We start from the raw sequence: 16,005 nt of genomic DNA, 5'->3' as shown, positions 1-16,005 counted from the left end.
AGAGCAAGCCGGCTGCAAGGGGGCAACTCCTGCTTCCTCCTCCCTCCCCTTGTGAAGCCTGGAGCTTCACAAGTGTGACTGAAAATTGTCATGCTACTTAAAATAAACACATGGAGGGCAAAGTGATTCAGGGGAGCTCAGAGTGAGGCTGCACAGCCCCGGAAAGAAGCTAAAGCACCTGAGGTGCCTGGGTTAATCACCTTCCCACTGACCGCACACCTGACTGGCAGCTAAAACTAACCATGAAAACATTCAGAATTTGTTTGGCTTCCTTTTCCCACTGTGCTGAAGGCAATACAGTCATACAGACAGAAAATCTATGAGACTCATAGAAAGTCATAGGTTTTAGACTTCCTGTTTGGAAACACCACTCAACAGCATCATTAGTGCATGGCAGATGCAGGCTTGGGCACAGAGACTTGGCCAACCCCTCCACACTAGGCGGACAGATGGTCGCCAGCCTCAGGCAGGCACAGGAGCAGAGACTAAAAATCTCTGATGACAGTTACAAGGGAGTTGGTTTGTTAGTAAGCAAGACCTCTAATCAATGCCTCAGAGGAAATAAAAATCACAGGGGAGAAAAAACCCCACCATTCTTTGTGCCCAACCACATCTGCAGAGTAAAAGCCCCCCCAGGCCCCATTTCATTGGATCTGCATTACCTAAGTGCACATTTGAATGAGCACACACGTAGTCCCCAGCAGGTACAATGAAGAGATACTTAAACTTCACAACTTACTATGAGGTACCCTTAACACCTTAGATTAAGTGCCATCAACAATCACAAGTCACCTCTCTGCATGCCACCTGCAGCACATGACTCTTGAAACACATGGGTTAACGTGGCAGCAGCCCCACTGTCTCATGAGCAGCCAGTGTCCTGTTCCTCTGGATCCAACACAGTCATTGTATAGGGCACAACTTACCACAGGTCTCAAAGGAAATGAAAAAGTGTCACAAACTCCCCTGCCTCACCCACTGGGGTGATGCAATAAGCTCTTTATGACCTACACGTGATCTAGAATTAAGAGTCTGTTTTTCTGATGCTTTGCTTTTTAAAGGTTGTTATTGAATCACAGATCAGTTGGGGTTGGAAGGGACCTCTGGAGTTTACCTGGTCCAACCACCTCCTCAGGCAGGGCCACCAAGAGCCAGCAGTTGTCCAGGACCATGTCCAGAAAGCTTTTGAGTATCTTCCAGATACTACTTCCACATCCTGCATTTGTGGATCTGTCTGTTGCAACATTGCCACACGTCCGATACCAGCGACTCTATGGGTCACTACTTACTTCTAGTTGCATATTTCTGTGATTCCAAATCCTGCGCAACAGCATATGTAAGGGAGAATATTTCTGTTCGTTCATCTCTCAGGTAAATATAAACAGAAGATCTAAATACTGCTGCACTGAACCATCCCTAGAAACAACTCCTCACTCACATGCGGATTCATTTACAAATTACCTTCCACCTTCCTTCAGCAAGTGCTCAGGGTGCATACGTGCTCCCGCTCTACAAAACAGCTGCCTTGGATTTACTGTCAAGAAAAAGGAAAAGCAAAAAACACGTCCAGTGTGATTCCTTGTGACACACTGCAGTTATTCTGAAATACTGTATTGAGTGATTGAACCTTCAGAAGCTGCAGCAGCTTTGCTTTTTAACAGGCTCCAGCCACTCACCCACAGAAACCTATGGTCATCCTTGACAGCAACTGTACTGAGGTGTCTCTAGCATGCTCCTAAATCCAAATCCAAATTAAACCTGGCTAAGGAAAGCACACAAACAGATGGACAGCTCAAGGAAGTCTTGCTGTGTGTTTTTCACAGCACAGCTCATTGTTTAGATTATAAAATGGGGATTTCTGAAAGTTATACAGCCTTTGCCTATGAGCAATTAACCCTCAAAATGATGGGAAGATCACCATGGTTATGGGTTTAAAAAAAAAAGCGAGAAAAAATGAAAAATTACTCTGAAAAATATTCAATAAAAAATTCCAGTACAATGCCTTTGCCTGCCTCAGACAACAGCTTGAGCAGGAAACCAACACTGCGACACCAAGAGGAAATGGCTTTACACCTTACTCACAATAGTTAAACAGTCACGAGTGATGATTGCTGCAACAGGAATGCGCTAATGGTACATCCGCCAACACAGAGCCCCACAGGCCTGCTTTGGAGAGAGGGGAGAGGGCATGTCCCTCCCCGGACAGAAGGGCTGTGGGCAGCCACAGAGGGGAAACATTTCACATATGCTGCATGCAACTGGGCATTCCCTTTCTGTAGGGGGGTCCAAGCCAAGCAGCTCCCTGCCTAACCCTGTACTGGCACAGCCTGGGGACAGACAGGACAGCAGCTCCCTCTAGAGCCAATCTGTGAGTTCACTGGGAACCAAGTGATAAAGTGCTTGGGGATGTTCTTACTACTTTCCCAAATGTGGTTCACCATCAGGCCCAAGACAGCAGAAATACCACTGGAGGAAAAGGTGACCTGGGACTGCTTCATTTGGCACTGGTGCCAAGAGCAGCATCCCTCAAGCAATGGCCTGAGGCATGTTAACAAACCTTCACTTGGGATTTGGTAAAGCCAGCTGCAGGGCGACTTGCCCATGGCCTTGTACCTAATTCAGTATGAAATGGAGATGTGACTTCATGTGTCACATCAAGTGCCAAAAATAGTTTAGCTGTAAAGCAGCCAGCTGTCTGTTCCTCAGAGTTGTCAGCAGCAGACCCATATTCAGCTGCAGCCCTTCCTGGCGTTGGGAGCAATGATGAAAGATGCTGCTGCCACACGGCATCATACTCGCTGTCCCAGAGGCAGCTTCTGTCACAACCAACACCACTTGTTCCACAGGGGAGCTCCAGTGCAGCCTTGTCAGTGAAGGCTGCTCACAGATGCTTCCCCCACAGCACCTTGCTGTCAGTGCAGGGGGGTCCAGGGGGCTCCACATGTTCCCCCTGCTTGACTCCCCCTGCCCAGGGCCCCCTGCCTCTCGGCAAGCAAATGTTTCGCTTATTAACTGGTTAAGAGGTAGCTGAAGCTACAAGCTGACCTCCCTCTTTCCCAACTGCCCCTCAGGCACACGCATCCCTGATGCCTACCAGCCCAGTATGGTGGGCTGAGGCAAGGAGCACTGCACAAGCTGTTCCCTCAAGCAGGACTGGAACACGTGGGACCAGGCACTAGCTTGGCCTACAAGTACTCACTGACATCCAGAGACAGAAGGGATTGACACAATGCAGTGTAAAGTCTCCCTTAAGAGGCTGTCTACAGCCCCTTTAATTCCTTTTAAACAACATCGCGGCCAAAGACATCACCTTCTTGACCTCAAATTTCTGAAATCCTGAGAAAAATATATTTTTGAGCAAAAAAAGTAAGTCTTGATGGCCCAATTCAGTAATGGTTTCCTAAAGCTAGACTAGTCAAGCAGAAAATCATCAGTGTTGACTGAATAAACAAGGCAACATTGAGGGTGAGGGAAGTCCAAGGGAACGGACACAACAATCTGGTCGGAAAAATAGGAAAGAACTGAATTATACACAAGAACTTGTAGGAGGTGATAAGGGATGACACAGCAAAAGATACGGCCAAAATAACAACCATGGATGTTTATTTTAGCAGCTCCTGATTTCTAGTGGGGAGTGCCAGTCAGGCTAGAAGTTACAAAAATAAGGATAGGAAATGAGGTAAAGCTGAGCAAAAGTTAAGTACAGGAACCAGCAGAAGAGGGTGGATTAAGAAACAAGTTTATACAAGCTTTTAAAGGAAAGTGACTATGTAAAATGATGTGTGGTTTTTTTGTTTGGTTCTGATTTTTTTAAAATCTCATCCTATTTTTCCCAGTGTTTGAGTCACATCTCATTACCTGAGAGACAAAATTTTTGTTAACATTTCCCAGACTTTTATGCTTCAAGTTGCTATCTGATGAACAGAGATTATTATTGCATATTATATATTCATTTGTAAAGAACACAGCTTAATTTTATGGTTGCAAGTTAACTTTGACTTGCAAAGCATTGGAGCAAACTGGATCTGAAGTCTGGAAGGACAAATGCCTCTGCATGATCCTTCTGCACAGAACAGCCATGTGCAAGAGCAAACATTCTCCCTTTTTCAGGGGATGTGTCTCTGCTGAGTTTTAACATGCACATCCCCTCCAAGTGTTTAATCTGAAGGGCTCCAGCAACTATACTTCTACACTTCCTTCATTTCTTTATTTTTAACTGTAGTATTTGTTGCAGGTACAACACATACTGTGACCATAACCAAACTCCTCCCTGAAGTTTATCCAATCAACAATACAATATTAAGTAATTCAAAGCAACAAGATTCATGCTTCCTGTGAATATACTGCTTTGCCATTGCCATAGGGCATTTCTTGACATATTTCCTTATTTAAAGCCTTTGTAGTACAACATACACATAGTACCAAATAAGATCATACTTGTCACAAACGTACAGTACAGCTGCTTCAGACTCCTGCTTCGTTCAAAAGCAGCTGGTTTACTCCAAGTGCTGCAGGCGTTCCTGCATTAGCACCAACTAAATCTCTAAGATCGCTCCAAATGGCAAACACAGCTTGTAAAGGACAAGACACTGTGAGCAAGGGCAGTGCTCTCAGCCCATGAACATGCCCTGCTCAGGGCCGCTCACGTGCGGCACAGATGCCTTCGGAAACCTGGAAGAGAACAGCAAGCAACGAGACATCAGAGAGGAAGACGCATTCAAGGGGTGACGAGCACCTGTCAGGGTCAGGCAACAGGGCACTTGTCCAGAAATCCACAGGGAACACTGAATTAGGTAAATACTGAAACCACTATGCTGCTTTCAGTGTTCCTGCAAAAGCTAAGAATCCCCACTGAGAACTCCATTTAGAGATAGCCCTCAGAGCAGCATCTCCTCAACATACGGTAGAAAGCTGTTCAGACTACCCTGACCTGGCCTAGAGAGCACAGAACATGGTATCCTGTGCTCACTGTTCCTCTCTTCAGCTCTCAAGAGGTGATGCAGTAGTCTCAAGTTCGGTGTGACAAGATGCAAAGCATGCATATCTATCAACCTATGATGTGGAACATGTGTAACCCCCTGGGCTTTCCTGCTGCCCTGTACCACCGCAGTCTGCACCTCTGCAACTCAACAACAGGCATCTTTCCTGAGAGCCACCTGTGTGTCGCTTTTATTATGAAGAATAATGAATGCAGTGAGACAAAGTACACATATAGAAGGTATTATTTTCTTTTGGGAAAATCAAAGTTAATGAAATAAATATATTAGACATATGTGTTTCAAACACAACAGGAATACTATTCAACCTTTCAACCATGTCTTCTGCGGACTGTAACAGACCCCGGGTAAACCATCAGCTATGTCAAAAAAACAGTTTGAATCCCAGGTTTCTTTTTTCCTCAAACACTGGACCACAGAGCATGGGAGAGCTAACTGCAACAATTCAAAGAGAAATAGCTTCTATTTTGTGTTGCAGATCAGAGCATCAAAGACCTTACTGTCTCTCTTTGGTATTTAATAAATGGGGGAGGAGGGGAAGATACAGTTTACTGTTAATGCAGACTGAAAAAGGGCAATGCTGAGCTACACAGCTCAATGAAACAGAAGAAAAATACTTAATCATTTCTGAAGGTCACTGGGTCTATGGGAAGCAGCACATTTACTCTTTTTTATCTGGAAAAGAATATGGTTCTGCAGTTTGTTTACTACTTCCTGAAAATACATTTTGCACAGCTAAAAACAGCAAAACAAGAGGTCACATTAAAAAAGCTACCAGTGCAAATACTTCTCTCTGACACTGGGCTGCATCTGCATCTTCTGCATCTCCCATCTCTTTCATCACTCACTGTATCATACAAACCAAACCACAAAACTACAAAAACAGAAAATCCCAAAAAGCAGCACCACATTTGATCTTGTTTATGGATTGTAACACTCACTCAGACAGGAGCCTTTTTGCACTTCCCAGCTTCAAAAGCAAAGAAAAACTATATTAAAAAAAAACAACTACTGAAATTCAACAGCAGTGCCCAGAGGAAAAATGGAGGGTTTCCAAGGCTGATGCACAAAATGAGGTCAAGTTCTACCGGAGACTTAAATAAAACAGCCAAACGTGACAGCTACAACTGTTCCCGTACAAGGCGCTCACCTTTGTGGGCTCGCAGAAGTCGCTTTCACAGCACACGCAGGCACAGCAGCACCACATGAACATCCCCGCGCAGCCATGGGCGGGCGCGGCGCCGGGCACCGGCCGGGCAGGGCCGCGGCCATGGGCCGGAGCGAGCGCCGCCCGAGCGCCGCTGCCGGGCGCGCATGGCTGAGCGCCGGCCCGGCCCGAGCGCGGCTCCCCGGCGGGACCAGCCCGGCCGCAGGACCGCGACACGGCATTTAAAGCTACAGCCCTTCCAGCCACTGCGCAACGCCTGACACTGTTTTAAACTATACTTTGAGCCAGAGGAATAGTTCAGGATAACAGACAGCCAAATCAAGAGCAGATCAATAGAGTCTAAGTGACACAGCTGCTCCTCAGCAACACAACATAACAGACCTGGGAGCAAAGGCCAAGCAGAATTGGCACTGGAGATTCAAAAACGCACAGCAGGACATAAATCCACCTATAAACTATAAGCCCTAATTACAGCAGTGCTGAAACGCTATTTAATAGTCACTAAACAAAATTTTCCGAATATGAACGTGATCTCCTGGAAGGCTGAAGCTCTGACTTTGTCACAGAAGGACTCCAGTACACAACAGTGCCAGCACAGCACTGTTACCACAGCTGACCTTGGAGCATGAAGAAACCTCAGCACCTCTTATCCCCTACCCTCAATTTCTTTGTCAAAGAAAATGTGTTTTACTATCATATTTCGAAGAGGTAAAACGAAGGCTCATCACCCTGTCTGACATCTCTGACTCACAGCACCTTATGCCACCCAGCCCCACTCCTTCAGACACATTTGTAAAAGGCCACCCTCACCTGCATGGCTATTTCTCCCCTTGCTCTTCTTTGTCTCACTGATATTCTGTTCATGGCAAATATTATCACTCACCCAGATGATCCGAAGACAAGCCATACATAATCTAAGTTTGGGATCTTCAGAACCATTATATTTAGAGTATGCAAGGTGCTCCCAAGGCTGAAATATCAGGAACCACCCAACCTGACAGGAATGGAGTGGCCTTTTAGGAGCTCCCCACTGCATGTATACTGCAGCATATCTGCCACCAGTACCAATACAAGGGCTGAACTTTCCCATTTTAATTTATGTCTGAACCTTTGAGACAATGACTCTTTGAGACTGACAGACATCACAGTGCTAAGGTTTGGTAGGTTTGTGGTTTTTTCCAATAAATTTCTTCACTTGCAGTAATGCACAAGTAACGTGAAGAAATTCTGCACCGAAATGTTAACTCCTAAAATACAAATTTCAGGAATGTAACGGAGAAGAAACTCCTAACTGACTCAGATCACAGGTAATGTGAAAGAAAATATTCCTATGTGCAAAATTCAGTTTTCATTAGGAAAAAAGAGAAGAGGAATTAAAATCCAAAAATGTATTTTGTAAGAACCAAAATCAGAGGAAGAATAGCTGAAAATACATTGTCTCAAATTATACTGGTATGTCAGGCGGCATTTCTGAAAAAGCATTATGATGAAATGGCAAGGGCATTGCACAGGCCATTTAGAACAAACAAGAACTGAGAACGAAAACAGTCCACAGGGCAGGAGTGGTAACATCTGATTCATGAAGGAGACAAGCCACGTTGGGGTGGAGATGTTAAATGATACAGCCCTAAAAGCGTTTGTGTGGTCATTTCTGTGACATCACAGAACAGGACATAAAGGACAATGGATGAGGGAAAAGGCAAGAGGAAGGCGGCTCTCAGAAGAGTCTGTGGGGCAATTCTGGGTCACCCGCAGTCCCCGTCCTGCCATCGCTGACAGGTGCCTGGTGTACCTGGGCCTGCAGCGGGAACTGCAGGGTGGCAGCACTGCTGCCAGCAACGCTCGGGCTCTGCCACGGCACCGGCTCCCTCAGAGCTGCACCTGTCAGCAGCTCCGTGCCTTGCCAAGAGCCCAGGAGGCAGCACTGCAGTAACCAAGGCCAAGATGTGCAAAGAACACAAATGAAAATGAAACTACCCCAACCGATCATAACATCATGGATTGCAAACTGCAACATACTGACGTGAAAATGACTGCAAACTCCAGAAACTACAGGAAATTTAATTCAACTAACATTTGCATTACTATTTCTCTGTGGCAATTTTCAGGGTTAAATGGTAAAAGGATCTCTAAAAATGTATCAACCTATGGTAGTATTAAATATTAATATTCTCTGACTATTGAGTCCACTAACAAACACATTCAAGGTGTAAAAAAGGCTCTTAAACAGAAACATTGGTATTGGTCACTGACCTGTACCAAACGAGGATCCCAGACCACATCTGCCCCATCTCTGTGATCACCCACTCACCCAGGGCCTGCAGCAGGGCCTCATCACAAACGCCCTGACGGCGCTGCACAGCACTGCAGAGAGTGCCCGACTCCATCCGCAGCAGCAACAGGCCAAGAGGCATCCACTCCATTGCAAGAGTCTAGTGAGAAATGGCTACTAAAAACCCACTGTCCAGGCTAAATGCAGAAACGGAATAATTTCTATTCTTGCACAAGTTCAGAGCACACACTGGATTTGGAATCACAACCTAATACAACAGCAAGACATTTAGAGAAAAAAGAAGAAAGTCTCTTTTTCAAGGAGCTGTTTCAAATTCATATGGCAGATTTCCCTCTCAGAAAGCAGTATTTATACCAAGAAACCTCCAGATGCCCAAGATATTTTTTCTGTTAACAACAGCAGATCTGACTTAACAGGGGTGAGAGGGAAGGATGGTGAAATTGCTTGTGCAGAAAGAATGCCATTAGACTTACTTAGGAAGCAGCTGATGTTAGGTACAACCCAGTCTGATTCACATGAATTTTACTACTATTCAGATAGATAATTTTACCACATAAAGCAATAAAACAGATCCATGAAAATATGCTAATTAGTCTTCTTAATATAATCAGAGAGCCTTCAAAAGTTTTATTGCTACAGAGCAATAAAACCAAACCTACCAGGCGGAATTTCACCACCAATAAGAGGACTCTGTCTCAGTCATCCAAAAGGAATGCATGCTTTTCTCAGTGACTTTGTATAGCACCAGAGCACTGGTGTCCCATGCCGTAAAAAAGACACATCTACACGCACAAAGAAATAAAAACATCATACAAAGAGCACCAAGAGGCACTCTTCCATGCAAACAAAACTCAAACAGCTCTGGCATGCTGCAATTCTGCAGCGAGTCTGTGCAGGTCTCATTGCTGCAGGAACTCCTCACCTCCCTGCTGTGACAGCCTGACACAGCAGAGACAGAGCCACTGCAGCTGGAGCCGGACGATGGCATCAGGCCTCAGCTGCGTGGGGGAAGACAGACATTCCAAATGCCTCAGCCAAGAACCAAGCCTCCTAATTTGAGCCAGCACTGAGAAGGGCAGGGAAGGAATGGGGCACTAAGCACCCTGCTCCAAGTGCTCTCAGTACAGGGATGCAGCCAGGGGCAGCTTGTAGCTTGCTTACATTCTAGAGTATTTATTTCCTGAAGTTACTCAGTAAAACTGGAAAGACGACTAATTGCAGGGGTGGGAGCAAATGAGCTTTGATAGAGGTTAAAACTTACAGAGATTAGATGCTTATATGACCACCTGTAACAAGATGAGAACTCTTTGCAGGACCCCTTAAAACCAAAGGGTTTGGAAAAAAATACAGCAGGGGCTAAATCCACTTATGAAGAAGAGTCTGAATGCTGCCAAATATGAAGTAATGCAGAACATTATATGAGAGAGTGAGAAATTAGCAGAAAATTCAAGTTCCAAGTTGCCTTTATTGACTAGAATGTTGTAGAGGCAGTGAAGACTTAATATCCCAATGGCACTCCTGGATCAATAACCGCAGTGATGTGAGGCCTCTTGCATAAGGCTTCCTGCTTAATTCTGTGGTGATTACTAAATTCCTGCACGGTTGCAAGACAATAATCAGAGATCCCTGGTCTTGATCCATACTAATCCCCAAACTGAAACCCCCCAGCCTGTTCCCACGCTTACTGCCCAGGTCAGGGGCTGAAGCCACCTGAACATTTTGCTGGCATATACAAATTATGGACCCATGTGTGATTACAAATGCTGCAACAGCCTAATCGTATGAGGTACCATTTGGGCCAGAAGCACTTTAAGCTAATACATTATTTAACATTTATCTTCTAATTTAAGATCCTAGACTTCAAAGTCACTGCACAGAGCTGGATTTCCCCTCCTCTGTACACACCCATTGGAATAAAGCCAGTTTTGACTATATTTGTCTTTTGCAGATTTCCCTCAGAGGATGCTCTGTACACAAACTTGCTTTCTTTTTACTAGTCACAGATTCTTGCCCCAGTTTTAATCACCAGAAGAAAAGCAGCCTTCCCTTTCTCCACACCTGTTTCCAGAAGTACTCCAAATGTTTCCATTAGCACTTGGAGTGGGGCGGGGGGGAAATGAGAGAGAGAAAGGTTAATTCACAATTCTCACATCCCATAGCACTGATGTGAAGTGCAGCCATACTGATGGGACTTTTCATAACCAGTTCAGCACAACACCACCACGGTGAGTCCGAAGGAAAGCCACGGCAGGCTGGGATCATGCAGCTCAGGAGTGCGGTTCCAACAAGGGCAGCCAGAGCAGCTGTCGCTCAGCAGAGGTCCTCAGGGACCGTGCTGGAGAGGGAACGGCTGCAGGGATGGGCAAGTCCCCCTTCAGGAGGGATCAACACCAAGGACATTTCCCAAGAGCATCCTTGTGATCACTGCTGCATCAAGTTGACTCACCCACAGTCATAATGAAGCAAATCCAGCTGCTACCAACCAGATTGCTACTGGACCAGATCTGCATACATGGTTAAATGATGTCTAGTTAGAAATGGATTTCTCAGTATTTATAACAGCCTCTCTCTAGGGGAGACTAAACAGTTTGTCTATTCTGGCTACTCATGTGATGATCCAAAGCCTCACTTTAATCTGTTAGTAATGGTTAAGCTCCAGTTTCAAATACAGAATGGAGCTTTAAAGAATTACATCCAAAGGACATGCAAAACTGCACTAAAGTCTGGTCCTGTCTCCTTTCCATTTCTCCAGGTACAGGAAAAACTGACAAGTCCAAGATAATGGCCTACAACTCATCAATGGCTGCTGCTTCATGATCACTGGGATCTGCTTCCAGCCACAAGGGAAAGTAAGGGGAAAACAAATTTAAACTTCAGCAGACCTGAGACCTGCAGCATGGGCTTTAAACCCATGCTTGTTTTGTCCATAAAGCATAGTGTTGTTTTTTTCATAAGCAATGAATTGGTTAATCTGTTACAAATCTGCATTTAAAACATGATCTTCCTCCTTCATGATACAGAAGATTAAAAATAAAGACTCTTAGCACACTATCCAACATGGCTCCAGTTCAGCAGAAACCACAATCAGGGCAAAATGCCCAGTCTGCATAAAGGACTAAGTTTATCAATAAAGCAACCTAAAAACTGCAGAGTGATGACATGGAACATTTTCAAGAAGACTTGGTTAGTCATTTCTCCATATTGCTGGCATGAACATTACCACAGTTTAGTACTTAAGTCTAACTGACACGTAATACACACTCTCCCCAAAACTTACATTTCTTTTAGCCTTAATGCTGTTTTCTCCAATGACAACTTGGGAAGGTACACAGCTGTGGTTGAAATTGCTTGAATTTTCTTCAAACAGAATTTAATTTGCCAGTTTTTAGTTTTGCTGCACATCTGTATATCAAATTGATTACTTTTGGTTAGCATGTAAAGCTTTTTGAGCTACCAACTTCACCTTTTCACATTTTCACTTTATTAAAGTAGTTGAAAAAAAAATCACAAAAAACCAACCAAAGTACAAACCCACAACAAACATCTCACTCTTCAGCAACTGTCTTAGTGGTTGAGTTTTGCCATTCAGTGACTGAAGTTCATAACATAACAAGCCTACACTGACACGTGGAGCGGGCTGCGTGTCCATCACCGCACCTGCCAATGTGAGTCCTCCTGGTCACCACACGTGTGAGGCAGGATCCAAGGTTTTGTTTCTACTTTGCAATAAGCCCAAAGTGTGCAGCAAGCACAGGACGCGATGGGTTACTGCAGTTTAGGTGACACAGGCTTGTTTGTTAATTCAATAATATACCTGAGGCCTTATGCTCACTAAGTTGGCTTGGATACATTGGACAGCTCTCCTCACAGCATAAAAGTGAAACCTTCTTCCCTTTAACCCATGTTTCCTTCAACTGCTAGAATCTGAAGAGCAGAAAATCTGATCCTTTCTGGCTTTGCTGGAGAGGTGTTGAAGTCCCAGATACTTGTAGCTAAGATGACAACACAAGAAAGCTGAATTTTTAAACCCAAAATATTAGTCATTGAAATAGAGTACATACCATAAACCACCTGAAACCAGATTGACTAAAAATGTTTTTTCCTTTTAAACAGATCAGTCAACATGTATCCAGGCATCTTAGCCTGACACTGATGATGTCCCCTATAAAAATATAAGAACCCTTAATTGAAAGCAGCAAAAAATCCAAAAAGCTTACAATTTTCCTTCTACTCCCAGCTCACCTTTGAATTCTGCCAGTGGCTCTACACACTGGGCTGGCTGCTTTGCAGAGCTCCACAAAAGGCTCCCAAATAAAAAGAAAATAGTTTGAATGCTTTTAGTATTTTCACATTTTGTTGTCCCAACAATGCAGCTCTGTGCTCTGGGAAGGAGCACGCTCGGGCTGAAGACAGAGAGTTATTTTGCCCATGCCATGCCCAGGGAGCAGCCCAGCACTGCCCGGCCCGCGCCCAGCAGAGCCAACGCACACCAGGGGCACATCCAGAGCTCAACCGGCGCAGATGACGGCAGCGATTCCAGCAGGGACTGCATTTCCTCTGCACCAAGGGGAAGGAGCTCCTGGCGGGTTCACCACTGTCTTCTCTGTGAAACACCCCATTTTAGTTGACCAAAATATTTCCACTGAAATATGCAGGTAGACTTTCAAAGACCAGCACGTTTCCCTCCTGAAAAACACGGAGTTTCCTAGAATTGTCTTACTGTCCTGATAAAATGCAGCCTTTATATGCTAAAGAAGTCTTAAAACACTACTAAAACGTATCTCAGCCATGTTTCTTCTGTCGTTCATATTCCCTCTTGTTCACTGAATCTGTACATAACACTTTCTGACAAACTCCCCACATTCTATGCTGTTCGGGACAAATTCCAGAAGACTTTGCAAAGGATTCCCACGAGGAAGCCAGACCTTAAAGCTCCCTGGAAGAAATCACCGTAACTGGAGTAGAATTAACCATACTCCTGAAATGGTCTTCTGGTATTGCAAAGCTTTTTAATCACTAAACCATTCAAACTACAGATTCTTTGCATTCATGGGGAATGTCCCAATGAGCAATTTTTACTGCCACATCCAGAAGAGATCAAGCATTTAAAACAAAACCAGCATCTCAGCCGCACAAGTGGGTTTCCTTAATTTAACGCTGAGCACAAGATGAGCCACAAACATTGCTTGCTGTGGAGCAGAAAAACAGCAGCAGAAAAAACTAAATCACTCAGATGAGAGGATGGACAGGAGACACTTGATTTCATTCCCTTGGTGTCACAACACACAGCACCTTGCTGACTGATTTTTTAAAAGCAAACTCCAGCAGCATCAGCAAACAGACATGCAGAGCCAGGCTGTTCAAAGGTGACTCAGGGCTCTGCCCAGCAAACCAGTCACATCCACAACCCCAGTACAGCTGACATCCTAGAAAGGAGAAAGGCCCAGGACATACGGTTCCAGAGGCAGGCAGCGAGTTCTCCATGCTGAGTGTGCGGCGAGGGCAGCACGCAGTGTGAAGCCCAGCACCCCTCCACTGGCCAAACACGCTGTACCACAGCCCTGTGCTGGCAGAGCCCAGACCAGCTCTGCCTGCACAAAGCAGGACCTTGTAACACGACGCTGTAGTGCCCTGGGTGTCTTGGCAGGAGACCCAACTGCGTGTTTGAAAAAGCAACTGCAACCCTGAACAAGCAAGGCATGAACACACTGCAAGCAGAGCCACTGAGCCTGCTAAAAATACTTCCTCCCTGCCCCTGTCAGAAACACATCTCAAGTGAGAGTCTGAAGAATAACAAAGTTTTCTGAATAATAATAAAACCAAAAAAGCAAAGTAGCTCTGCTAGCAACTGTCTTGGAAGCTTATTTTAAAAAACAAGCAAAACCCCAACATACTCTTGAACAAGAAAACACCTTATGTTTTATTTCAAGAGGAATACTGCTGAGTTGAAGGACAAGCTTTACACCTCTTCTAGAGCTCTGGGCCAAGGTGCAACCTCAAGATCTCTTCCTCCACAACCTGCCAGGGGAGATTGTTGAGGCTCCTGTTACAGGTTAAGGAGTCAACTGCAGACAAATCTAACCCGCGCCCTGCTGAAGAGGGCACAGACACCTTGTGCACTGTGCAGTACCATGAGAGATAGATGAACACCTGTCACCTGGCTGGTATGCTGCAGTAGGGGCCTTGTACCAGTCAGGCACCAGAGGAAAAAAAGAGCTGTCAGACTGGAAAGAGCTAAAAAACACACTGCACCTGCTCCATCCCTCCAGCAGGACAGACACGAGGCTCTCCCGGGGACCAGGAGGAAACCACACGAAGAACCACAAAGCACAAGGTGCTGAACCGATCCCAAGCAAGATACAGGGAAAACACTGTAAGATGAGGCTTATATTTCATGCCTCTAGTAAGCACAGCAAACAGACCCTGTATGTTTTGAGAACTGTTGGGCGATGGTCTAGACAGTGTACTCTTCTAGGGAAGAAGCGAGAGACTGTCCTCTCACAGCACACTGCCTTGCAGGTAGACAACTGTGTTCACCCTCTATTCATAACAGATCTAGCCTCAAAAAGAAAGACATGTGAATTTATTCATTGAGCATGTTTCCACACAGATTGTGTTCTGTTAATTACTAATCAGCATGGCTGGCTCTACCATGGTCATTCAAGAAATGCAGAGGTGAAAACCAAGTCCAAGGGACACTCCGCTGCATTTCCCTCCTGGTTGGTAGGTCACAAACATGGAGAAGCTACATGAGTATACTTTCTGGATCTGTAGGAACTATCTGTTTAGTAGCCATCTACCCTGATTGTCACAGAGCTGTTTCAGGGGCAGTCTGCTCTGCCACATGCTGTCCCAAGGGTGGCCCACCAGGGTGCACCCCCAAAACCAATCTACCAACCACTCCCACTGCTGAGTCCTACATCTACCCAGTAGCCCTGAGAAACAGCAACATCTGCAAAGGCCTTCTTTAAAGACAGAACAATGAAAAAGGCGCAAGAACTGCAGAAATACTTCAAAAAACTGGTAGCAACAAGAGATGGTTTTAAAAAGGACAAATCTTGTACTCCTCCTTCTGCCCTCCCACAAAGCCAAAACATGAGCTTGGTTTTCTGACTTAACTGCTACCTCACTTGGGCTTACAGTTTGAGGAAACAAATGCACTTCCAGTTTAGGTAGTGAGCATACCTTTTGTTCTGACAGCAGTCCCTATCAGCTGATCAGTGACTATTACCAGTTTTTAAAGGGAACCTTCTCCTATCTTCTTGCTCAGCAAGAACACAGGTAGTTCCAGGACTCACATGCTCTAAATTCATACTTGGAGTGTGAACCTTTGCAGAAGTCACCATAATGGACAGCTTGCTGATAACCCTACAATGCATCAGAATTATCACATTATTTCTTCCCTTCATACTGTTTTAAGCTTTAATTTTGCAGAATATTTGGAAGACAAGTCCTTTCTTGTGACCACCACTTTTTCTTTTTTTTCTTCACTAAAATTTAAAATTCTCACCTGTCTCAGTCTAGGTTAACTCAAAGCATGTTCTAAA

At 44.9% G+C, this 16,005-nt stretch overlaps 1 protein-coding gene across 9 annotated transcripts in view; it reads right to left on the bottom strand.

Annotated features, from left to right (window-relative positions):
- The window catches only part of TMCC1 (transmembrane and coiled-coil domain family 1), a 74,783-nt gene that overhangs the window by 17,143 nt on the left and 41,635 nt on the right, over positions 1-16,005 (bottom strand). Inside the window, exon 1 of one of the 9 annotated variants that reach the window (XM_014269253.2) lies at positions 6,148-6,315. The exons of the other annotated variants lie outside the window; for them this stretch is intronic. Within the exon in view, the coding sequence (XP_014124728.2) occupies positions 6,148-6,210 (63 nt within the window). The 5' untranslated portion in view covers positions 6,211-6,315. Of the gene's footprint in view, positions 1-6,147; positions 6,316-16,005 lie in introns of those variants that run through there. 9 annotated transcript variants of the gene reach the window in all.

This window comes from Zonotrichia albicollis, chromosome 12 (assembly GCF_047830755.1).
Source record: "Zonotrichia albicollis isolate bZonAlb1 chromosome 12, bZonAlb1.hap1, whole genome shotgun sequence".
Classification (NCBI taxonomy): Eukaryota; Metazoa; Chordata; class Aves; order Passeriformes; family Passerellidae; genus Zonotrichia; species Zonotrichia albicollis.
The sequence above is the reverse complement of the archived record's forward strand: the minus strand, read 5'-3'. Positions and strand labels throughout refer to the sequence as shown.